At 41.8% G+C, this 26,069-nt stretch overlaps 2 protein-coding genes and 1 long non-coding RNA gene across 4 annotated transcripts; 1 reads left to right on the plus strand and 2 right to left on the minus strand.

Annotated features, from left to right (window-relative positions):
* Positions 1-2,039: 2,039 nt before the first annotated feature.
* On the minus strand, positions 2,040-4,189 carry bncr (bouncer). The gene is made up of 2 exons (XM_019856945.1): positions 4,044-4,189; positions 2,040-2,615 (listed from the first exon to the last, which is right to left on the minus strand). Coding segments are annotated over exons 1-2 (390 nt in total). The 5' UTR covers positions 4,046-4,189; the 3' UTR covers positions 2,040-2,227.
* A 4,226-nt stretch (positions 4,190-8,415) lies between these two features.
* LOC109507631 (uncharacterized) lies at positions 8,416-9,173 on the minus strand. Its single transcript, XR_002166502.1, has 3 exons — positions 9,058-9,173; positions 8,859-8,964; positions 8,416-8,538 (listed from the first exon to the last, which is right to left on the minus strand). It is a non-coding gene; the product is annotated as an uncharacterized LOC109507631 (long non-coding RNA).
* Positions 9,174-11,451: 2,278 nt separating this feature from the next.
* Positions 11,452-25,305, plus strand: pik3c2g (phosphatidylinositol-4-phosphate 3-kinase catalytic subunit type 2 gamma). Of its 2 annotated transcripts, XM_019857223.1 has the most exons (33): positions 11,457-11,604; positions 12,279-12,783; positions 12,868-12,947; positions 13,573-13,730; positions 13,912-14,026; positions 14,101-14,212; positions 14,698-14,768; positions 14,923-14,986; positions 15,064-15,189; positions 15,331-15,361; positions 15,994-16,177; positions 16,258-16,380; positions 17,107-17,235; positions 17,353-17,467; positions 17,554-17,687; positions 17,877-18,065; positions 18,153-18,246; positions 18,402-18,496; positions 19,753-19,933; positions 20,011-20,118; positions 20,201-20,293; positions 20,420-20,549; positions 21,002-21,138; positions 21,229-21,398; positions 21,488-21,644; positions 21,848-21,957; positions 22,832-23,000; positions 23,203-23,321; positions 23,392-23,488; positions 23,586-23,649; positions 23,985-24,064; positions 24,148-24,273; positions 24,505-25,305. In XM_019857223.1, the coding sequence occupies exons 2-33, from the start codon at positions 12,337-12,339 to the stop codon at positions 24,655-24,657; spliced, it is 4,161 nt and encodes a 1,386-aa protein (XP_019712782.1). In that variant the 5' UTR covers positions 11,457-11,604; positions 12,279-12,336; the 3' UTR covers positions 24,658-25,305. The 2 variants fall into 2 exon arrangements, with proteins under 2 accessions (XP_019712783.1, XP_019712782.1); XM_019857224.1 differs by lacking the exon at positions 24,505-25,305 and having other exon boundaries at positions 11,452-11,604; positions 23,586-23,698; positions 24,148-24,264.
* The last annotated feature ends 764 nt before the right edge of the window (positions 25,306-26,069 follow it).

The following is a 26,069-nucleotide window of genomic DNA, read 5'->3' on the forward strand; positions in this document are numbered from 1 at the left end:
CCCCCCCCCATCCTCCTATTCCAACCACACTGTGAAATTGAGAGATAATATATCACTGCTGAACTGACCAGCCAATTTGAAGACGAGCCTCCCAATTCCACTGAGCTGCCGGGGGAGGATGTCTCCAAGGTGCCAGCCTGTACGTCAGGAGAAAGACCACCACTATGATACAGACCATGAAGAGGAACCAACGGTTTTGAAAGCGTTGGGTGGGAGTGGGTAAAAAAAATATATATATAATTCTTGCTGTTCTTGTGTGTCTGTGGGTTCTTTTGTGCTGAATTGACTGTGGTGTTTGTTCATTTGTTTGTTTGTTTTCTACTCATTCATATACTTTTAAGAGGTGGCAGGGGGCTCTGGGTTCTGCTTCCCTTTTCCCCAATTTTCCGGATTGGGCCGTTGTGGGCAGAGTGGAAATTCCACAGGACAGAACGAAAGATGGGGGGGGGGGGGGGAAACATTTTTTAAAAATGATGGACTGAACGTTTGTGTGTGTGTGTGTGTGTGTGTGTTCATTGAAAAAAAAATCATTTTATATGTGTTGGCTCCCACAAAAATACAGATATTTATGGTATATGGCTCTTCATGTGACCTATTTAAGATGCACTGTGCGTGAATTGTATGTTATTTTTCAAGTTGTTAAGTTATTAGGCAATCCAGTCCAGTCAAGTGTTCTACTGCATCTTCTCCCCCTCTTCTCTTGTGCTGTTCCCCCTTTTGCTCCATCCCTCTCTTCTGATTCCTGATACCTGGAGGTGAGGCTATTTACGTGTTGTTTTTTGAAGTCTGTGTAATATGGACCCTCTGCCCTCAGTGTACCCCCCGTCGAGCAAACTCCTGTACATACATGTATATCCATTATGGGGAGACCCAGCAGCCTTATAAAAGGGAAATAAAAAAACTGCCTAAACCTCATCCTGTCCACCTTGCCTCAACCTCTTCATTGACCCTCTGCCAAACATTTCAATCATCTTACATTTGCAGGGCTGTCAAACTGGTTTTCATCGCAGGCCACTTCAGAGATATTGGAGTTGAAGTAGCAAAGCCAGAAAAATATCTCAATTGAGTAAGAATGCTGCATTGGTTGGAAGATATTTTCTTACAAAGATTCCAGTACAAGTTCCTGTGAACATGTTTGTGCAGGTCAATAATTTTAGATAACACTGAAAGTGAGTTTCTGCTTAGATCACTATTTTGATACAGAAAGAGCTGCCCGTGGTGGAAGGATGTTCAAATCCCATCAGGTTTCCTGAATTAAGAGAACCAAAGAAAAACACGAAGCCAAAAGAATTCGTCCACTCAGAGGGATGTCAACAAAGCTGCAATGGCAAAAACAGACTCAGTAGGGCAGCATTACTCCATTCCTTTCGTCTCTTTTAAATGGGGCACAAGAATATCTGATCTATGCTGAACTCGTTTGGACCGACACAGCACACCAAAGACATCCATCCATCCATTATCTGAACCGCTTTCTCCTCACGAGGGTCGCAAGCATGCTGGAGCCTCTCAGCTGTCTTCGGGCAGTAGACGAGGTACCCCCTGAACTGCTCGCCAGCCAATCGCAGGGCACACATTGCCAAACAACAACAGTACATGCTCACAATCACACCTAGAGACAATTTGGAGTGCCCAATCAACCTACCCTGCATGTTTTTTCTGGAATGTAGGAGGAAACCGGAGTACCCGGAGAAAACCCACGCAGGCACGGGGGAGAACATGCAAACTCCATCACTTCTGCACCATGAGGCGGACGTGTCGTAGTACCAGAACTAACCTGAATGCTGAAAGGCAGCACGGATCCACAAGGTATCCAAACTGCCGAAAAATACAAAGCGTCTCTGACAAAAAACAAAACACAAAGCTCGGCTAACTGCTGCTTCTCGGTCAAGTGTTCATTCCTACAATCTCTTAGTGTCGTTTTTATAAGGTGAATATTTTAAACATTGTTACATTTGACATCGCAAGCTCCCTAGATTGGCAGATCAACACATTTTTGCTCCATTAACACAGAATTTGTGAATGTTTCTGAATGCGTGGTATGAAGTGAAACAAGTCATGGTTTATTAAAAGCTTTCATTTCTTGGAAATACTAATATTCAAAAATCAATTATGTTAGAATATTTTTAAAACACCTTAAAACTATACAGTTCAATGTCTGAAAGTCCGCCACATAAATCCATGCTGAAAATTTCCCTCTTAACCCTGAACGCTTGCTGTTCATCCGACATCACCTTCCGACCATCCCAGCAACAGTTACAAGTGTTACGGTGATGACCAAGGTGTTGGCAAAGAGGCCCACACACGCGTTGCAATACGGCCGGTCACAGCAAGAATAGCTCATTGTGTAGACAACTCCTTGGTAGGAGAGATCGTGCTGCAGGCCGCAGACCCTCCTCGGCATGCAGCCGCTTGCGGACAGGGCGCTGTAATTGCCGTAGCGACCCTCCGCTTTATAGCACACCTCACCCCGGGGGCACTCGGTCACGATGGGCTGAAACTCGTACTCCTTCTCCAAGATGGGCCTGTAGAGGCAGCGCAGGTTGCCGCACAGCGTATAGGGCACCAAGTGGAAGACAAAGAACGCAGTGACATGCAGGAATTGCCGCATGCTCGCCCTGCAACAAAACCAGATGAGGTTTTCACAAAGCAGCATTTTTTTTCAGTTACATTATGGAATTTTCTTTAGTTATTTTTAAATTATTTTATGAGATAAGATTAACTTAATTTCTCCAACTTGAATGCTTTTTTTAAAGACACAAACATACCAATGTTCGTTTATTTCCTACACCTTCAACTTCAATACTCCAAATTGTCCATACGTGTGAATGTTAGAATGTGCGATTGGCTGGCCTCAAAGGCATGTATGGACAGACTCCAGCTCACCTGCAAATCTAACGAGGACATGCCTGAAAAAAAATGAATCGATGGATTTCTACATTACACTCGAAAAGTGAACACTTCAAGTCCCACGGCCAATGATGTGTGGAGTGTCGCTGTCACTGATATGTACGAGTGCAGTCAGTGAATTGGGCGATCATTGACAAAAGCCCCACACTCTTGGCTTATTTCGTACCGTGATTCCTCTCTTTGTAGCTACAACGATCGATTTACTTCTTCCCCTTACAATCACATAGAGTTGTTTGTAGTTAAAAAAAAAACAAAACCAAAAAAAAAAAAAAAACAGTAGAGTGTCACAATAATACCACCAGGGGTCGCGGTTTTTCCATTGTACTGAGTTGGTATGTGTGGGAGGCTCAATCGCCGAGTGTGTGGCTATCAGTTGTCATCGGATTTTTTTTTCGTTATTGTCAAGTTTAAGACCAAACCAAAGTGGCCCTCCGTAGAATAAAGTCATGAACAAACTTAAGGAAATCTGTACTTTCCGGTTTTTCATGTACTGTATTGAAATAAATTACACACAAGTGACACTGCAGGAATCGACTACAAAGGACACCTGCCCTCGTTTTAGTGAGTGTGGTGCATTATGGGATTTGTAGTATCAGCAATGCGTAGTGGCCATTTATCTATTCATTTTCTATAGCCATTGTTCTCATTATGAGCCCCTCCGAACTATCATTGGCCTATAACACACACACACACACACACACACACACACACACTCTCAATGACTTTAGCATGCATGAGTGCACATAAAATAATCCTCCCACAAGCAGAGCATGAAAATACAAACAAGAAGAAAATACAAACACCACACAAGAAGTCCAGACCTAGGTTTTAAATACCAAAGCTCAAAACTGTGTGGCAGACAACTCAAATGACTTAACCTTACCTTAACATGTTAAATGTTTTAAATTCTTATTATTACTTGGTCCAGTGTGAACATTTTCTTCAAAATGAATCCCATGACACCAGACCAAGTAATCCATTTGAGCATTCGTGAGTAAAAGCAATGAAGTCCGTTAATCATGTGCCACACAAACAGGTGTTGATGCTTCCCAAGAAGTCTCGCTTTCAGCCTGTTAATGTGCACAGTGATTTCATCATTGCATACGTACAGCCATACACATCAAATCAAAACTTACATGGTGGCCGCCTTCGATGTGGAACTTGAGTTGGGAAAGCAAAGCCTCGCAAAGCTCGTCCCGGTCAGGCCTGGCTGCACTGCATCATCTTCGTACAGAGGCCACACCTTCACTTTCACCCACACCTGCTTGAATTGAAGTTTCTTTCCAATTAAAAAAAAAGTGATAAAGCAATTGGTGAGGTACGTCAATTAGATATGTTGTACGTACTCAAAGTTTTAATGATATTGCATTAGAGTACAAGTGTCAAACTCAAGGCCAGATGAGATTGTTCTTTTTCATTTGGCAGAAGATATGTATAAAATTGCAATGTCCTTCAAATTTAACAGATATTGCGAGTGTTTTGTTTTCATGTAAATGTAAATTGAGCCATTGAGAACTAGGGTGGGCGAACCCCATTTTGTCATGTTGAGTTGAAGAAAAGAACAGAGAAACCTGGTAGTTTTAATTTTGACATATAGGCAGGCCTTCATTACATTTTTTTTCTAGCTTGGGTGCAGTTGTTAGTTAAAATGATGTTTGGACTTTGACCACTCTATCACTAAACATTTCCTGGCAGCTAAATGCAGAATAACTCTTGCAAAGTGAGAGAAATGAAGTTAGCCCACTCTAGTTGTCTGTGGTTCAAATGAATGATTGTTGGAGACTTATTGGGGGACCACCATATTTGGTCTTCTCACTTCAAACTTGATTTGTTCATCATATATTGAACAATCAATTGCTAGATTAGCTGTGTATAGTATATCTAATATTATTTGACAGTCACATAATGAAAGGCCCTGTAAGGGAAACCATAGCTATGATGTGGCCAGTGACAAAAATTAGATTGACTGCCCAGTATTAAAGTTTATCAGGTACACAGTTGATTTAACAGGTTCTGTTAAATAAACCTCTCATACAGGCTGCCATTTTTTTGGAAAGAATATCCAATATCCAAACTCGGCAAAACAGGATTAGGACAGAAGACAATTTGTGCACTGTGCCTGGCACAAGAAATTTATGTCGGTGTCAAAACGAGGAGGGATAACCATTTTTTCAGAGCCAACTTAAATCTACTCGTTTGAATTATTGGCACTTCTTTTTTTGTGATCAGTGTCATTATTCTCATAACAAAGTTGCCCACGTTATATTTGGATGTTTTCACAGATCCCACCCCCCCCATAAAAATCTGTCTTCTTGTTGCATCAATTCAACCTTTGTCAATTCCCATGACCTGGATGACGGAATCTAACATTTTTTTTCCCCAAACACATTACTGTTTTTTTTTCCATATTGTGACTTAAAATGACTGGCAGTGATGCCATTTAATTTAAATTACAGGTTTCAAACTCATGGCCCAGATCTGGCCTACCACATCATTTTATGGCCTGTGACAGCAAATCCAGTCCATCAATTTATTGACTACAGTATTTGCAGTAATGGACGATTCAACATTTACATGGATTGGTTACAGTCCTGAGGAAAACCATAATTCCATTACGCTTGGAAAAAATATATATGTATAGACAACCAAGATATGTTAAATTGTCAAAAGACTTTATAGACATCTCATATTGATTGACACCATTAACAACAAAGCGGAAGGTTCAAGAGGCTTTTATTAGTTTTCTAATCCAGGAGGAGGGTTGACAAATCCACCTTTTTTTTTCTCTCTGGAGCAATACACATGATTGTGATTCCTGCTAAACAATCACTTCATGATGATGCAATAAAACAGGTGAGCGCCCATGGCTACCAGGCCTCTCCTTCAGTCACACACACACACACCGCAAACACATTTACAACACAGAGACCGAAGGTTCAGGGCTACCGGGGTCATCTCCACAAGACCCCCAGAGCTTCTCCCTCAGAGCGCGAGTGGCGTTCTCCCCCTTTTCTGTCAAAACGCCCAGCAGCATCTTCAGTACGTCTTGGGACGTGGGCGTCATGTTGCACTTGTCCTTACAGCAGCAGCTGTGCCTCAGTCGGTACTCCACCCCCATGTGAGAGACGGACAGGCGGTTGCCGCACAACCGGGCGTCCACACAGCCCTGGGCGGACAGCACGTGGACGACGCCGTAGTAGGCCCTGGAGGTGGCGCAGCGCTGGCCCGGCATGCACTCCGTGGTGAGGTTGGTGCAGGGGAACTCTTTGGGCTGCAGGGGGCAGAAGTGACACAGGAGGCTAGTCGGGTGGACCAAGGCTGGGAGGAGAAGCGCTGCGGCCATCATGATGCAAATCAGAGTCAGGCTGCAGGAAGAAGAAAAAAAAAAAAAAAAAAAAAAAAGCACTGTGGTTGGAATCACAAAAATTAAAATAAGAGACCATGCAGAAGTGATCACCTTCTCTCTGGAGTACATTTGTAGGCATGTTCGAGTACTAGTTTTTCATATTAACATAACTCCCACATTTATTGTCATTCATTCTGAAGCTTTATTTGCAGTTAATGAGAAATGATCAAAAGCACAGCTGCAACTCATGATTTGAACATTTTAATCAGTTGATTAAAACATTTCATTTCCACCCCTTGATTAAAAAAACATTTTTAATTGAAAATATAGAAAATGGATGTCAGAAAAAAAAGGAACAATGTTTAAAGCAGTTATTTGCAAATGCCTGTTTGATTCAACACATGGATATACAGTAAATCAGATGGCTGTCACGCAAGACAGAAATCTGACATTTACCTACCGTTGAAGAGTTGAAATGCCCAGCATTTAGACAAATTTAACTTAATGTCTCAACAATGAATCGACCAACAAAAGAGCAGTTTTATTTGAATAGTTACCATTATATTTACACTTCATAAAAAATCCCCATTAAGCTTATTGGGGAGTTGGGAGTGAGTGAGTGAGTGAACAGAATCATTCACTCATTCCCTTCTCTCTGATTGCTAGACGATGAATTTGGTTTCTTTTTGCCCTTTAATATAGCGGACTAGATCGTTCACATTCGATCACTTTTCATTTGTGGATTACCTCTGCTTTCTTTGCGCTGCCATTTTAGCATCAGAGGTCCTCGATGAAAATGCTGCAACTGCTCCTCCTGCTGCTGCTGCTGATGATGATGGTGACGATGATGAAGGCATGCAGCCTTCGAAGATTATACACCTTGTGATTGATCGCCAAGTAGCGACAGGTGTGTTTCACAGCTTTCAGACACGTGCCAGATCATTTGTGGACGAAGTAGGTCAAATAGGTAAGTGTTTATTTTGATGATCAAATAACAATTAGCATGTGTGCATGTATGTATTTGTTTAATTCTTTTAATTATGATTCACAAATTGAAAAAAAAAGAAATCAACAAATGCTGTTAGATGAATGAAAGAATGAATGAATGAAAAAATACAAATTAGTAAAAAAACAAAAAAAAAACTTAATTTTAAATATTCAATAAAACATAAATGTATGAGCAAAGTTGATTTGGTTTTTTTTTCGGGACCGGTTGACCGTTTCAAGTCGGGCATTCATATCATGTGCTAATGTCGCCATCTAGTGTAAGTTCCTGAAAATGCATTAGATGACCAAAGGTAATGGAACACCAGATCCGTTTTCACCTGAGCCTTTTCATCTAGAAGACCATTTGTCATGTGACTCATGTCATACTGAAATAAACCTCCATCCTAAAAAATTATGATGAATATTATTTTTTAATTAATTTTTCATATTAATGGTATGTTGGCGGCACGGTGTGCGACTGGTTAGCATGTGCGCTTCACAGTGCAGAGGTGCAAGGTTCAATCCCAGCTTTGGCCTTCCCTGTGTGGAGTTTGCATGTTCTCCCCGGGCCTGCGTGGGTACTCTGGTTTCCTCCCACATTCGAAAAACATGTAGCCTAGGTTAATTGAACACTCTATATTGTTTCTGAGTGTGACTGTGAGAGCCAATAGTTGTTTGTCTATGTGTGCCCTGCGATTGGCTGCCAACCAGTTCAGGGTGTACCCCGCCTTCAGCTGGGATCGGTTCCAGCACGCCCCTGACCCTTGGGAGGATAAACCTGATTTGAAAATTCATGGTGAATGGTGAGTTCGTTCACAGCCAAATTATTCAATCCAAGTATTCATTCTTGACCTTGTTCATGCTGGGACACAGAAATCGTCGTCAACCCAGACATGCTTTAAAACAGTATGTAAAAATAAATAAATAAAAGTTTGGTACTTCACAGATTTCGCCGATCGCAGGTTATTTTTGGAACGTTACACCCGCAATAAACGAGGGACCACTATATACATATTAAAATTGTATATTGAATAAATGGCTAAGATTGTGCTGTAAACATGTTTTTAATCAACTAATCTGTTATTTTCATCACTAGTCCCAATCAGCCTGTCCATATTGCCTGATTGATTCAGAGGTGTGATGTTGAAGCAATCCAACAGTTGACACATTTGACCTTTTGCCTTTGGTTTTAATAACACATTATTTATTATTGATGTTATGAAGTATCATTTATGTATTTCAGACTCAATCGCCTCAATTTACAGTAAATGAAGTTGTCCTTCCTTGTACAGTGGTTCCTGTAAGAGAAAAATATTTTACATGAGCTCATGTATTCAGACGACTTCATTAAGTACACTTGCCCAACATCCATAAAAAAGCTGTCTCATTAAATTCTGTCTTTCAAAGATAATTAGGTTTCATTGACACTGTCAGATGGATCATAATGTCCCTAAAGTTATATTATGTAGTTTAAAACATGTTTTTTTTCTATTAACTGTAATAAGTTCATTGTAAAGGCAGAATTTTTGACGCAGCTTTTATATTAAATCTCATTTGATGCAAGTGGCCCCAATGTTGTGAATACATTATGTTGCCCTTTGTGAGATTGTGTCCATACTTTCGACTCTTCGTCAATCTCCAGCTGACCATCCACCCAGCGGTGATCTTCCTCTGCAGGGTCGTAGCTGTACACAGGAATCAGCTGGTGGCGCAGCTCATCTAATCTAACACAACAACCCACAGAATGAGAAATAAAAATTCAAACTCGTAAAAAGAAAAAACAAATGCGGATCTTGAATTTTAAAAAAAAGTCTTACCTCATTCTCTTCTTGATAAACACAACCTGAGGGGGAGCACAGCACTGCTGAAGTCATGTGACTGACAAAGAGAAGACGAAATGTCGAAGCCTTCTTACCAAGGCTGCCACACTCACGAGCAGTGTGAGGAGGACGAAAGGGACAAGAGCATAGTAGCCAACAAATCCTCTATCAGCATTTTCAGATGAAACGTGAGGAGCACTTTGGTTGTAATACATTTTGATCTGCTCACTTTCTTCCCGGGCGGCCTCACATGGCACCTTTGTGACACATTCAGCGGTGCGCCTGTCGCTTCTGTGCCACTGTAGTGTATCAGGGCAGGGTCACCGACCTTGATGAGAGCTGAGAGCTACTTATTGGGAACTGATTCATAAGATAAGAAAACCTTTATTAGTCATGCAAAGGGCTATCAGTTTGGTACACACCCCTGAAAAGAAAAAAAAAAACTTTCATTATCACTGGCAAGCTGGATAACATACATCATAACAAAAAAAGCAGAGGTGAGCAACATCGTGCATGTATTGGAGAGTTGAATGAAAACAATGCTGGATCACTATGGAGTGCAGAGCGGTATTGTCATGTCAAAACATTGCATTAACTTTAAACCTGTTTAATTACATTCCTGGGGAGGGAGTGGGATCAAGCAGCCACCTGATTTGTTTATTTACACACACAAAGGAAGTTCTGGCGTGTGCCAGTGCAGGATTTTTTCCACTTTTAGTGATCGTTTCAATTTCCCTTCCCATCAAACTTGAATCGGACGACTATTTAAAATAAACGGAATCGAGCTTGTTTTCCCAGCACAGGTTTCCAACATGCGGTCCTTTGGACATCGTTATCCCAAATGATACTATCCATCCATTTTCCGATCGCGGGGGGTGCTGGAGCCTATCCCAGCTGTGTTTGGGCAGTAGGCGGGGGACACCCTGAACCGGTTGCCAGCCAATCGCAGGGCACACACAGACGAACAACCATCCACGCTCACACTCACATCTAGGGGCAATTTAGAGTGTTTAACGAGCCTGCCTGTATTTGCATGTATTTGGAATGTTGGAGGAAACTGGAGTACCCGCAGAAAACCCACCCAGGCCCGGGGAGAACATGCAAACTCCACACAGGGAGTCCGGAGCTGGAATTGAACTCGGTACCGCTGCACTGTGAGGTCGACGCGCGAACCACTGGATCACCGGGCCCCCCAAAATGATAATAATAACATAAATTTACTTCTTCTTATTATTATTACTGTCATTATAAATACTGTCATGTGATCGACACTATCACAAATATAGCACTGACAGATCGAGGAAGTCCTTCCTCATGCCACACAGCTTTTTAATTTCATCCTGAGACGAAAATGCTAATATTGTCAGTATCCTGAAATATTCACTTTATTCTGTCTGTTCACACCCACAGGAATGATGACTGTTATTTTATTCTATTAAAACAAGAAGGAGACTTGTAGAGATGCGGTCGTTTGCAAACCTAGCTAGCTAGCGAGCTAGCTTGCGAGTACCCTTGTATGGAATCATGGATAGCCTAGTATTTGGAAGTTTTTACAGGTTGTTATTTCTGAGCTTTTCTGAGCTTTTTTTTTAATCGACTGAGGCCTTATAATTGCTGACTTTCTTTTTTGTTTAACCAAATAATTAGACATTTTGAAGGTTTAAACCAGGTTCGCCAGTAATGTGATTTTCTCTGAATGTCATAGAAGTGGTCACTTGAAAATGTAAACTCTGGCAGAGAGTCATACGAGTAACGTGTCATATTAACACACATCAAGATCAGTGTCTTCACAAAACTGAATATCATTCATTTTAATTGAAGTGGAGCAAATTTGTTATTTCATAAGTCTGTGTCAAACTGCAGAAGTAGATGTCAGTTTCAAAAAGGTTCGTGAATAATCACCCCTGACTTAAACCTTACCTAATTTTGTGTGTTCATTATTTGTGTTGTAATTTTGACCCTCAAAAACGCTTAGCGACTGAAATTTGGAAATCATAGCAAGCAAACTAAGTAGACCAACAGAATAGTGTCAAGAATCAGTGCGAAAAGACACAGGATAAGTTTAATTTGGACTTTTTTTTATCTTCCCGGATTGTCCCCACTTCTGGGTCACAGTTTTGGCTGAAGTTTTGGCCTAGGTTTGACGGACTGATACCCCTCCTAACTCCAAGGCTAGATTTTTATGATTAATTCAATACATTATTGTACTTGTTTATTTTGCTTTAATCATGAGACAACTGAATTCTCCCAATAAGGCAGTCAAAACATTGTATCTTCTTCTCCCAGCCAATAAGTGAAAAAGGTAATAAATGAACATCTTTCAGTATAAAACTTCAATTTGAACTTCACATCTCTGTGATAATGTGTTTCCTCCAGCAGAGAGCGTGTCATCGGTGTTGTAGACCAAGTGAGCGAAGAAAAGGAAAGTGCATCCAGTGGGAGGAGTAAACACATGAGTGTCACCGCAAGTGTTCAGGTCTAACCCGCTGAGCATGATGGCTTGAATTAACAAGAAACATGGGACCACAAACAATACCTCTGATGGTAGGTCACGAGCAACTCGGTCTACTTTCATTTTATTTGCAATAAGGGAGCATTTGGATGATTTTTTTTAACCTGCTGATAAATATCATAAATGTGTGGAGATATTTTAATTACATTTGGGAGTTGAAGTAAACGTCCTCCTTTGAAGCAAATGGCCCAATGTTGTGACTCCTGTGTTTTTCAGTAAGATTATCATGTTTTGGCTTGTGAACCTTAGAGGTCCCGAGAAATTGTGGAGCAGTGCAGCATTTCCTGTTAAGATTTGAAAAGCTGTTAATGATTAGACTCAACCCTTAAGCTTTGGTGACACTCAAAAAGTTAGGGATATTCAGCCCTTAGGTTGAATTTTAGGATAAACCTAAAATGCATTACAAACTATACAAATGAACTTAATTTGACTTCTAAATACTCGTGTCCAACTGTTCAATGCTTCTGTAGTTTCAGCATAACTTTCTGTTTGCTAACATAGAGCTGAATGGCACAACATGTTGGATCCAGGAATCACCCAACACTTTTCCTGGTTCAATTCGAATCTATATTCAAGTAGTCCTCCTCAGCTTGCTGCTCATCTTTTCACATCACAATTTATCATCAGCATGTTGTAACAGAGATAGAGCGACACTAAAACAGTCACCGAAAGGACGTGTAATAATTTTTCATGTCATTTTATGCAGCGTGCCCCACTGTGACCTGACATACTGCGCCATCAAGACGCACTCGGGTTACAATGTGATGGATCCTGCTGGACCGCAACCAGGACCACCCCCTATACCAGCACCTAGACTGCTCCACAGACAAAACGCAAAACGTGACTTCTCCGCATCTGGGACAGAAACTGAATTTTCGTCTCATGTTTACGAGGAGATCAATGTTAATGCTGAAAGTTATCAAGTACCAAGAGTCATACCCCCGCCTCTTCCGAAATCTCGGCCTGAATCCCAGGCTCAAGGCCGAGGACGTCCCCAAGGTGCTCAGCAAGAGGGATATGTGGCTCTCCGACCCCGTCGTGCCGCCCCACCGGTCCCGAGTGCAAAGGCTCCAAGTGGACAAGACTACATTTCCCCACCTGTACCCCCCAGGAAGCACGCGCCCCTCGGCCACAACAGAACCAGGTTCTCCTGTGATCTGACTGTCCCTGTCCACAAATTGGTTCGGTCCAACACACAAATAGATGACCTGGTGAGTAACCGATAGTGTTTTTCTGCCTTGACCAGGATTTAAAATTGACAACATGAAGGCCTAAACGATTGTCGTTCACATTAGGATAAATGGCTCATCAAACTGACAGACGCTCCAGAAGGCAGCACAACAGTGATGGCTGCATTCTGTCAGGCCACATCCAGGTAAGATGTCGCCTGATATACAAGGCATAAAATACTGCATAAAAAAGTCTTGTGCCAGCACTGGCTTTGTTGTTTTATTTGTTGTTCATAATTTGTCTATTAATCACTTCTACTATGACCTGAAAAAAGGATGCTACTTCGACATAAGTACATGTTTAATCCAGAAAAATAAGATAAAATATTATAGATAAATCTATCCATTTAAAGCTTCTGCCTTTCTCACCACATCTTGCACACACCCACAATGAGGCACTCTAAAGTAGGCGTGTCCGTAGATTACCCAAAGCATTTATAAAGGGTGTCGCCTGAGCAAATCTAGCTAACTGCACATCACTATGCGCCAGAAAACCAAACAAAGGTGCTGTTATAGATTTTAAAGGGCACATTTCCGGAAATTATCTTAAAACGTGTCAGGTCGTTAGAAACAAATCTCTGAATTCACTTTAAAGGATCTTTAGGGTCTTTTGGTGAAGGTCTATTTAGTCGTGTATTATACCATTGCTAAAGTAGCAAGTTTAATGGTCGGCCTTTTTGAACCTGATAATCTGCAGTAATTTCCCAAATAAAATCTGAGTCAGGTGAAAAGAATGTCTTTGTTTTGTGTGTCTGGGTTTCGATTTGACAGGCTGCTGTCGCGCTACAAGCACACGCAAGTGGCTCACAACACAGGTGCGGTATGTGCTCGAGTGTCACGCGTCCATCCCGCGCTGCTGCAGCAGGTCGAGCTGACTGTCAACGTGGCGATCGAAAATAAAAGTCACCAGCTTCCAATCCCAACCACAGGTACAGTATTGTCCATCAGTCAAGATGCCACACACACACACACACACACACACACACACACACACACACACACACACACACACACACACGCGCACACTCTCTTACAAAAGGCAAAAATAAATCCGTCACTTTTTGTGAGTACACCAGCATATGTGGAGTTGAATTTTTGTCATTTGTACAGTGAACAGGACAGTGCAAAGTTTCATCGATGAGATCTTCCAGCTGTTCGAGTTCGCTCGCAAATCCTCCGGCCATTATGTTCTGAAGTTGTGCAACTCGGAGGAGTATCTCCACAAGTAAGTCGTTACATTGGGCAAACTTCTTATTTCCTCCACTTTATACTGACACATCGGCGCCGCACCGTCAACAGTGACGAGCTGCTGGGTGTGCACGAGGTCGTTCAAACACACTGCAAGTTCAACATGGACCTTCCCCTCCGACTGCTCCACTCCAGCAGCCTAAGACACAGTCTGGCCAGGGATGTGAGTCACCACCCACTGTCTCAAAGGTTAACCATTGACCAACAATGAGGCCTGCCCTGCAAACTGATTATCAGGGTTGGTGTGGCTGTGAAAACACTACCTGCTTTGATTCTTTTTTTTTTTTTTTTTTTAACTTTGTTCTGTATACAAATCACATACTGGCTGCTGGCATTTGCAGGACAGATGGAGAAAAAAACACTCTGATCTATTACATGGTAATGTGTTGGGATGAACAATTAATTGAATTCATATCATTTGTTCATCTCTATTATTTTTTCCCCATACATCATAAAAATTGTTTAAAAAAATGTTCCAATGCAGAACTGTCACAATAATGATTTAAAAATATTCATAATATGGACAAGGTTTTAAGTAATATTTTAATGTTCATCTTTAGGATGAACCAGAACAGATATTGTATACTTAACCAAAGATTAATGGGAATCAATTCATAATATAACTGTTTTTTTTTTTTTCCCCTTGAGGAAGGGGACGACAAACCTTCGGGTCATGTCTACGAGCTGGTGAGACCCGTCTGCGTCTTCAACGCTTGCAAGTAAGATACCGAGCAGTCACTCCCTTTACCGGGCTTTGCTCGGCATCCAATACTACTCTCATGATGACATCTCACCGGGTCACAAGCTGTGTGTGTTTACAGGAAAAATTGAAAAAAGAAGATGTGTTCGTACATGTGTGTTTGCATTTCTCAGGTTGAGTCTGCAGAATGTGCTCTTAAGCTACAGCAGGGAGGAGGCCATGCTGATGAGAAATAAAGTGAGTCGAGACAGCTCACTGTTCACGTGTAAAAATAGATGTGAATCAAGCGCTGCAAAATGTCTCAATGTGTACAGTCGGGGATGAACGTCAACGTCATGGTGACCCACGTTCGCACCATTACCGATCTCCTGTGCGGCCTCTCAGGCGAGGAGCTGGAGGATGCCATTGGCCGGCTCAACAGAGTCAACCCCATACCTCTAGTAAGGGGGCACGTCCATGTCACGCAGCCTCATTTTTTTTTAAATCACAATCTGCTGGATGTTTGTATTTTTCCACATCATGTCTTTCATTTTCCATGACTCTGATGCATGTATTATATGTGTCCTCGCCTCTTGTTGCAGAGCTATGAGGAAATGTCAGAATGCGAGAGTGGTGAGTAGATGTCTTTTACACACACACACACACACACACACACACACACACACACACACACACACTATATGTTAACGGTTTGTTTCTGGCTCCGCCCTTCCTGTGTGGAGTTGGCACATTCTCCCCGTGCTTGGATGGATTTTCTCCGGGTACTCCGGTTTCCTCCCACATTCCAAAAACATACATGGCGCATGAAAGGAACACTCTTAAGTTGTCCCTTTGTGTGAGTGTGAGCGTGGATGGTTGTTCGTCTATGTGTGTCCTGCGATTGGCTGGCAACCAGTTCAGGGTGTGCCCCCCCCCCGACCCTTGTGAGGATAAAGCAGATAGGAAAATGAATGAATGAATGAATGAATGAATGGTCAAAATGAAAGTTTGATATTTTTATGTGACTACATGGATGGATTAATCATTCAGATAATCGCTTCCAAAAAGCTTTGTTTGCAACAACCCTAAAATACATGGATATAATTGCATGCACTATGTAAAAAACATATTTGTGTACAGTATTCCTTGACTAAACCTTTTATCATTAAGCTGTCATTCAAAACTAGTCACATTTTTGCCTTATGTCTGCTCTAAATTCATATCAAGAGGATGACTGCCACTGATAATCGTTGTGTATCTTGCAGCCATGCGGGTGCTGCACGAGTCCCTGCTGAAAGTCATGCAGAGCTTCTTTGCAAACTTCCTGTCCAACTTCAGAACTCTGGACATCGCCAGCAAACCTCAGACTCGTGATGTGGAAGATAACGGTGAACTCTTACGGTTCAACGTGGCCGCGCTCTACAAACTGCAACCCAGCTGGCTGGCAACGTATGACATTAGCTGTGCAATGAGCACAACACCACACTAAAAACACGATCCTTATTCATTGTTGTTGTTTTTTTTTCTAGATTCGACTGCTTTTCTATTTCCTGTGAGCTGACCTATGGGGAAACTCAGATTTGCTCAGCCGTGGTTTCTGAAAACATCAGCACTACTTTATCATTTGAGAAGAAAATACGTTGCAACCGCATGTGAGTTCACTTTCCACTTTGGTTTGACAGTCCGGTACAATGGAGCCTTTAAGTGACGATCAAGTCAAAAGTGTTGTGAGCGACTGGCTGAGACATCAGTCTAAAGGTTTTTACGTTGAGGGAATATGGAAGCTTGTGCACAGATGGGTAAAGTGTGTGACAGTGTCGGGAGACTACGTTGAAAAAAAGGAAAAAGTAAGATTCAAAAAAGGAAAAAGTAAGATTCTATCTGTACTGTATTACCAGTCCTAATACCAAAAAAATTCACCTTATTTATTGAATGACCCTTTTAGATATAGATTTATTAGATGTGCTTTCAACTCTCCTTGTTATTAATACATTGTTTTATTGTTTGTATATACTGTGTGTGTGTGTGTGTGTGTGTGTGTGTGTGTGTGTGTGTGTGTGTGTGTGTGTGTGTGTGTGTGTGTGTGTGTGTGTTTTCATTGCAACAAAGAGACAAACTCAAAAGTAATTTGATTTACATGTATGCAACATAACTGTCTGCTGTAGGGTCCTTGAATGGCTATTAGGAATAAAATTATTGAAATAAACATCGTAGGGAAAAACTTTCTCACGTTTAAAAAAAAAGAAGAGATTTTAGGTATTAGGCAGTTTTAAGGGAGCCCCTGACTACCCGAATGTAACTCTTTGATTAATGTAACTGACTCCAAACATACTGCAAATGCAAGCACAAATAGTCACGGTTGTGTGTTTGGTTGTCAGGATGGCGTTTCCTGTCCCAGTAAAGCAGTTGCCCTACGAGAGCATGCTGACCTTCCAGCTGATGTGCTCAAAGCGAGGAAAGAGCCCCGAGCTGCTGGCATGGGCTGTCCTACCTCTTTACAGCAACAGGTACTGGGGCATCTTCAACACATCACACAGATACTATATCGCATTTTTTTCTTCAAGGAACAGTTCCCTACATTTTCCACTACGCAACAAAGCGAATGTTTACTAAACTTTGTGTAGAACCCTGGCCAGAGGGACCATCCTGCTCAGTTTGTCCATGTTGGCCATGCTGTCTTCTCCCCCCTCCCCGGCCCTTTTTGACAGCCACCGACAAACAGTGGGGGTCATCATGCAGGTGGGGAGTCTCCAAAAAACTCTGGTGCCCTCCGGTAGCAAAAACAAACAAAATCAACAGCATCACTCATCATCTCTTCCATGCAGGTTGACTTTCCAGATGAGGTCACCTGGACATATCAGAGGCCTGTCGCGCTCCCCGGGTCCTTCATATTCTCTGCGCCTTGTGAAGATCTGGAAAAGAAAATGTCACAAGTATCCAGGAAGCTCTGCCTTTGCTTGTGAGTTGAAAAAAAAAAAAAGTTTCCGCGTGAGATCAGATGCGTCTTTCAAATACATTGCAGAATTTCAAATGCATTGATGATAATGAATGATTTTACGTTCTCCATCCCGCATGGCTAAATGTGAGTGGGGCGCCCGTGTCACAGAGATTGAAACTCATTCGTCAACTCATTTCTTTCTGCGTCCAGTCTTTCAGAAAATGAGAAGAGCTTCCTGTGGAGTAAACGTCACAGCTGTGACAAAGCAAGCACCTTCCTCCACCTGGTGTTAGGTGGCGCCCCCAAGTGGCAGTCCGAGGACCTGACAGAGATCTACACAGTTGTGGACCGCTGGGCCATCCACCTTCCCGAGGAAGCCCTCTTCCTGCTCACCGATAAGTAGGCAGCAGCTCTCATCCCTGCCATGATTCCGCATTGCTAATTTACTTCATTGAAGAAAAAGAAAATTGTGCTTCTTTTGTTCAGTTTTCCGGACCAGACAGTGCGTGAGACCGCTGTGCAGTATTTTGTACAAATACCCGATGATGAGCTGGAGCTGTTTTTGCCGCAGTTGGTCCAGGTTAGCACTGAAGCAAGCACACCTCATCATTCCCTACTTCACCGCTATTTAGTTCATCATCATCATTATTGCTGCTGTAAATTGGGAATTTCTCCATTGCGAGACAAATAAAGGTTTTCTGATCTTATCATCATCATCATCATCTTGTTGTGCAGGCTCTGAAGAGCGAATGGGAGCTAGATGGAGCTCTAGTCATGCTGTTGTTGGAGAGATCTATAAAAAACATTCGGATTGCCCATCAACTCTTCTGGTGAGTAACCAAACTCAACCATGAATGTGTGTTTTTATCCCCTTAAAGTTGACGAAAATAAAACTTGTCAACACAATAGTAATTATAAACACACAATACATACACACTGTCAAATTAGGTCATGTAAAAATGCAGCTGGGCAGTGGCAGGCATCAGGGATAGTAAGAGAATAAGAAGTGGAAGTAAGAAATATTATTAAAATATACTTGGGCTGAACGATTTTGAAAAATAATTGAATCGTAATTTCCTACTCCATTTTGCAATAGTGATTTAATCTTTTTTTTTTCAAAGACCTCTTCCTGTGTATTTTTTAACAAACAAGTTCTCTGCTGGAACAATGTCAAGCTTGACAAAATTTTACAGCCACTGTGAAAAATGCACACACAGCTTGGAAGCTAAACTCACCTTTTAAACCCAATTTTGAAAATGTGTTTTTAAACCAGAGGTCATCCATTCTTACATTCGAATTTAAATTTCTCAATTTTCTCAACACTGTTAAAAATCAAGACCCTGCGTGGAAGCCGAGCTCTCCTTTGAATCCTTGTCTGCTTTAAAAACCTGATGTCACAAATCCCGAGAGCTGAATTTTTCGTATATATTTTGGGACAGCTGTAAAAAAATCGCATCAATTTTGAAACCTTAAACGCACCTTTGAAAGCCCTACTGATCAATTGCTGCAGCTGTCTATTCTTTTTTTTTTTTTTTTTTTAACGTGAATGTTAGGCTTAAGATAAAATAAAGGCAAATGAACCATGAATTGATATGAAAGACAATATATCTATTTCAAGAAAAGTTGTTAACTTACGAAAAACTTTGGGTCCTATATTCATGCTGATCACAAGTCGAGCGCAAAGCGCAATCTAACTGTGCGCATGAGTTTTCTTTGCTTTGCAGTTTTGCTTGACTTTACACCGGTAGAATTGGGCTCAACGGTGTGTTTGGGAAGTCGTCTTTTCCAGCACACCATCGCATCGTCCCTCATTTGCATCAAAATCAGGGTGTTCTGAGCGCAGTGCGCCCGAGTCCGCTGTGTTTGACATTGCGTAAACAGAAATAGACTCGCTGATTCCCATACATGACGTTGGCAGGTAGGATCTCCCCTTGCGGATGATGTAGTCGGCGTGATGGACTTGCACCCCCGATCGTGCGCCCCCGATCGTGTGCCTTTGTGTGACACCAACACCCCCCACAGTCCATCCACACACGCGCTACAAATGAATTTCAGTGTTACTGGCCATTTCTGCTTATGTGGCCAGGCTGCTGGAGGATGCTTGCACAGAGCCGCACTACCAGAGCTGGTACAGTAAAGTGCACGCGGCCCTGCGTTTCTGCTGCGGTCGAGCACTGCGGGAAGAGCTGGATCGAGAGACCCGCTTGCTGTTGGCACTCGTGCAGGTGGCAGAAAAGGTCCGGACGTCGGAGAAGACGCGACGGAAGGTCTTTTAAACTCATTCGCAGGCTCGGACTCAGCAGCAAGTCAAATATTGTTTATCAGCGTGTTGTTTATCTTGCAGACCGTTCTAAACAAAGAAAAGACGAAGATTGAGAAGTTCTTCAGTGATGGGGGAAGCTGCCGCCTCCCTCTGGATGTTGCGGTCCACATCAAGGGGGTGGACCTGGATGTAAATGCCCCACAGCATCATCACAATCCAAACCACACATCTATGGACGAATGTTTACAATGTGATCTTTTTTTTTTTCCAGGCCTGTAAGTTTTACAACTCCAATACCTCTCCTCTGGGGGTGTCCTTCATTTGCACTGACCCATTGGCTAAGAACATCACTGTGATATGCAAGGTTGGTCATAAAGTAGATTTATTTATTGATTGATACTTGTTGGCTCTGTCGTTGTGACCCATTAAGGAGAACTGTGAGCTGAAGTTTTTTTTTTTCCCATCATTCATTTGGACGTGCTCTCTTCAGACAGGAGATAGCCTGCGCCAAGACATGCTAGTACTGCAGATGGTTCGTATGATGGACAGAGTGTGGCTCCAAGAAGGGCTGGACTTGCGAATGGTCACCTACAGATGTCTCTCTACTGGCGCAACTCAGGGTGACTTGATCAAATCAATACATTTCTTCAGATAGGATTTCCAATATTGTCGTTTCCAAATCCTGTGCCTCAGCACGTTAGTGTCAGTCAGGTGTGTTGCAGGGAAATTATTTGATTCCGCATAATCCACTTGACGCTTTTGCTTTAATTTGTGAATGATGACTTGACATAGATGTGTTGTATTGTGGCAGCGAACTCAATTCAACTCACTCGAAGCTGCTAGCAAGATTTGAATGAAGCTTCACTTTTAATTCATGATGCAGCGTGGCCAAAAATGAAATGTTACCGCCTTAAATATTTTTTATACTCTATAGAAATAACAAACATTAAAGTATCATCATGAGTCACTGTAATTTTTTTTGAACACTGCTGAAAAAAATAGTACCTTTCAGATTAGGATTGCATCCGTGCCACTCGTGTTTTATTATTTGTTCATATATGCCGGCTGACAGGCCTCATAGAAGTGGTTCCTGAGGCGGTGACGCTAGGGAAGATTCAGCAGGAGTGGGGTCTCGGTGGCACCCTTCGACAGGACACCCTGGAGAAGTGGTTCCACATGTGGAATAAAACCAAGGATGACTACGAAAAGGTCAGCAGACATCCCAAATTCCTGATAAAAGTCGTCCTCCGGGACTAATTGTTAACCTCCGCTCCTTTTTTTTTTCCCACTTGTTTTCAGGCTGTGATGAACTTCATTCACTCATGTGCAGGTTGGTGCGTGGCCACCTTCATCCTGGGGATCTGCGACCGCCACAACGACAACATCATGTTAAAGCACAGCGGGCACATGTTCCACATTGACTTTGGCAAGATCATGGGCAATGCGCAGAAGATCGCAAACTTAAAAAGGCAATTCAATGTTTGAAACGGTCACTTGGGAAGAAATTAAAAATGCTGGAACAACCTTTCCCATCCTTTTTTTTTTTGGAACAACGCAGGGACCGATCACCGTTCATCTTTACGTCGGAGATGCAGCATTTCATCACAGGCGGTGGGCAGAAGCCTCAGCGCTTGCATCGCTTTGTGGAACTCTGCTGTGAAGCTTACAACATCATCAGACACCGATCTGGCCTCATACTCAGCCTGCTGGAGCTCGTAAGGCCAAACATTTTCTCTTCATGACTGTGTTACACTGCCCCTCAGTGGCCAAGTTGCACACAACAGAAGAAGATAACGCCCAAACTATTGACTTTTAAAATTCGATTTGATGACTATTATATGCTTTTGGCAGATGTAATAAACTACATTTGAATCCCATTATTATTTTTTTTTGGTGTATGTGTTTGCATTGTCCCCAGATGACCAACGCAGGAATGCCCGAACTGAAGGACTATCATGATCTGCAGTACGTCCAGAGAAACCTCAGACCGCACAACACTGACCTGGAAGCCACATCCTACTTTACAAAGTAACTTAAAACACACTCATAAGTCATATATCCTTAAAATAAATTGCTAACAACAAATAAATGTACTGAGCCATCCTCACAATTTTGTGTTGAGTGCCTTTGGACGAGCCAGTTCTGTTCATTCACTGATAGCATAAGCCAACCTTTTTCTGATTGAGTACCTTGAAGGATGAATGGCGCTCTATGCAATGCAGCCCTTTTACACTTGATATAATTTAATTAGATAAAATAGAATTTAATGGAACCCTCCATCCATTTTATAGAACTGTATTTCCCGCACTATAAGGCACACTTAAAATCATTCAATTTTCTCAAAAGCCAAGAGTGCCTTCTCATCTGATACACCTTATATACGGATCAATATTCTGATTTCTTGGACATAGTATTTTAAAATGGTCTGTAAAGCGCTTTGTTACAGATGGAGCTCTATAAATAAAGCTGTATTGTATTGTATTCCCTTTAGCGTAACTCCATCTAGTGGATGCATATCATCACCACAGTCACTATTGTAGCTTCTTTTAATGTGGTGCGCCCTATATATGAAAAGTTTTAAAATAGGCCATTTAGTGAATGTAAGGGAAAGTGATAATTGGTGTCAAGAAAGCATGTTGAAGTGATGCATTTTCAACGACTCTCAAATCGTTTTAAGTCTGGGAAGCTGAATTTAGCCTGTGTTGTTCATGGAAGTTACGGAGAGTGTTCACCGTATGTGTGTAGATTTCGCTGCTGAGTGTCTGCTAAACAACTTATGCTCATTAATGACAGAGGTCACATTATTGCTTGACGGTTGCAACGGGTTGCCAACAGTCAGTGGTGTGGTGACGTGTCAAGTGTATGCGGTCGATCAGCATGTGCCATTGTGTCTTTTGTTCAGGAAGATCAAGGAGAGCATGGGTTCTGTCACGGTTAAGCTAAACTTCCTGACACACAGCATGGCCCAAGGGAAGAAAGCAGCGGCGCCCATCCGTGATGGCGTTCCTGCTCCGAGCACCAACATTCAAGACGCCGTCATCCAGGACTTTAGCATCAAGGACAAAGTTGCAGTGAGACCAAGTTTAATTGTCATTATTATTATTATTATTGTTATTATTATTATTATTGTGTCCAACTTAAAACTGAAAAATCATAATGCACGAACAACACTGGCTTTTGTCACCTCTGCCTCGTGTCAGTGTTGAGAAAGTATCCAAAAGCCAATCAGTCGGGCTTTTTTTTTTTAATTTATTGCTCCTTTTTAATTGTCAGATCTACGACCTGAGATTGACCATTGACGATGGCTATTGGTACAACGAAATGACATTTGAGAACTTTGAGCTGATCCATAAGCAACTGCAGAAACATTTCATCGAATCTGCGATACCTCAGTGAGTCCACAGACAAGCGTCCATCGCACTCTCCCTGTATCCTAGCACGTTGTCTTCTTTTCGTTTCCAGGTTCCCGTCCTGGTATATGATGTCATTCAACCCCAATAGGAAAATGTCTCAACTGAATAAATACCTCAAACAGCTTTTTGAGGGACCTTGCAAGGGAGTATGTTTGCTTGATAATGTCCAATTTCGTTTTGTCGTTTTTGTTTTTTTGTTTTTTTTTTTTAGCTTTAACTCATATGCCTATATCTGCTCTTCAGAATGAATTTGTGTGCAGCTTGTTCTTGGATGGGCCCAAAGTGGTGAAAGAAAATGTGGTAAAAGGTCAATATCCACTCATCAGCCACAGCATTCGGTACGCCAACACAATTGAGTAAAATTGAGTAAGCCTGAATGCAAGAGCTCCATCAGAAGTTTGATAAACTTTAACTGTCAATTCTAGCTTGCATCATAATGGGGTGTTTTTTTTCTTTTAATACATTTCTGTCACCTTACTTAGAGACAAAATATCAGAAATCAAACTTGGACAATATTGTCTTCAGAATCTTTAATGCAGCTCTTGAAGTGGCTCTCACCCAGTTGTGCTTGTGTACCTCATTAAGCATCTAGTATGACGAACTGGGTGTCGTGAAGTGTCAACTTGTGATTTCCCATTCCAGAAGCTTGTCCTCAAATCCAGCTGTGCATTTCTTACGAGGGCTGTAAGCTCTCAGTCTTGGTAAAACACCTCAAGAACATTGTGAGCTTGCCACACGGAAGGAAAAACATCGCATGTTCTTTCTTATGAATTTAAAAGCCTTTATTTTTTTTTCCTTTCTACAGAAGATGCCCAATGGCTCCAACCCTGACGCCTACGTGATCACGTGTCTGAGACCGGATCCCCAGCGGAAGTCCAAGAGGAAGACTAAAGTGGTGCGGAATAATGACAGCCCCACATTCAACGAACTGGTACAATGATTTTATTTCTTATACGTTAAATTGTAACAATATTGTGTTTTACAAAGGGAAATGTACATTATCACTGTACATTAAATACAATAACTACATATAAAAACAGGATGTTGTTGGATGGCAGAAGAACGGTGGATAAAATATACGGTTAAAGTTTTCCAAAATTCCAATTTGACATGCAGAGCTGTTCGACTTGACTTGTCCCCAAATGTTTTGTGACGTTCACAGCTGGAGTGGTCTAATGTCCCCCTGCTTTATGGGATGGTGCTGGAGGTGAGCGTGAAGAGCAAGAAGACGTTTGTCGCTGCCGCCAACATCAAACTGGACGAGGAGCTGCTCAACAAGGAGACTTGGTTCACATTGGGAAACTCGGCACTTTGACCTGACTTGTTGCACTGCGGGCCTGAAGCCGACAGGGGGCGCAAGCCCAATGTCTTTTGGCTCAACTACAATGTAGTGATCGACTGCGGATGAAGTTGCAGCTGGAAAAAAAACTAATGGAAGTACTGTACACTGTTATGTATATGTACTGCAGTAGCTGAACGCACTGACTAGTTGTTTTTAAATGCCAATGAATTGTTGAAATCATGATCATAAAAATTATCTCGTACATTTTTCCCCCCAGTCGATTTCTTTTCTCTCTATCACGTAATGCTGGATGGACAAAAAATATTTGGACAGGTTTGTAGGAAAAATTTGCACACACCGTCCCTTGACTGTGACCCCATGAACTAATTTTTGGCTGCCCTTTTTTTTCAGGCAATGCTATGGCCTGACTAAATGAAACTCCTCACCTCACTTCAACATAATTGAAGATGCCACTGGATGGAAACAAAGCAATAATTATATTTTACACACAGCGAGTATTAGTTGGGGGTGGGGGGGGGCTTTAAATGTATCGGTACGGGTGTAAAAAGTTTTATACATTGTATGTCTTTTGGTGTGAAGTTCAGACATTAGGGGACAGCAAGAGAACAAAATTGGCTTTTTGTTTATACCAGTGATTGTCAAAAGTGTGGTATCGGCCGCCTGTAGTGGTGTGCCAAAAAGAATCATTCACTTGGTACAGTTCGGTTGCATTTAACTTTTAATATCAGTACACTTGTCTTTGTTTTTAAACATTTGTTTCGGTGAAATTTTTATTTACATTTTTGTGCTCACTGAAATAAGAAGTTTTTTTACATCGAAGTGAAAACTTCACTTTGTGTTTTTTTTCTGGGTGGTACTTGGTCTAAAATCTTTGAGAACCACTGGTTTAAACACGACCACATTTAAGGACATTCACAATCTAACAGCAAAAGCTTCAACGTTTTTTTTCACAATGTCCAACAACTTCAGTTTTGGCTGAAAATGGAGTACGAGACTATTGGAATGTCACTGAAAGTCAAATTTGTAAATTATTTTCATACTGCGCTGACATCACCTTTCTCCGTGATGCAATTCTAAATTTGTTAACAAGGTTGTACAATCATGTGGACGGCAGCACCAGGCCTGAGGGACTCAAGTTTGACACCTTTGCTAATTTGTGTGTCTGTGTGTGAGAATAAGATGTTATTTAAAAAGAAAAAAAAGAAAACACCTTTGCCCATTATTAGTGGGTAAGACCCCCTTTCCCACAATACCCCTCACCGGTCACATAGTTCCTTGTGTTATCTTAATGGTATCCTCCTGCTCACAGCTCTTCTCTCACCATTTCATTTATTGGATTTGGTGATGAAGCCAGACTGAAATAGACTTTTCTTCACTGCATATACTTCAATAATGTATACCTGTGCGGATGCTATTTATACGAT

Source organism: Hippocampus comes, unplaced genomic scaffold, assembly GCF_001891065.2.
Source record: "Hippocampus comes isolate QL1 unplaced genomic scaffold, H_comes_QL1_v1.1 scaffold186, whole genome shotgun sequence".
Taxonomy (NCBI): Eukaryota; Metazoa; Chordata; class Actinopteri; order Syngnathiformes; family Syngnathidae; genus Hippocampus; species Hippocampus comes.

Excerpts from the sequence above, each read along its gene's own strand:
- pik3c2g (XM_019857223.1), top strand. The coding sequence starts at position 12,337 with ATGGATCCTGCTGGACCGCAACCAGGACCACCCCCTATACCAGCACCT. Across the intron at positions 19,934-20,010 it reads CGGAGAAGACGCGACGGAAG|ACCGTTCTAAACAAAGAAAA; the intron begins GTCTTTTAAACT and ends TTTATCTTGCAG. Across the intron at positions 21,399-21,487 it reads AAGATCGCAAACTTAAAAAG|GGACCGATCACCGTTCATCT; the intron begins GCAATTCAATGT and ends GGAACAACGCAG.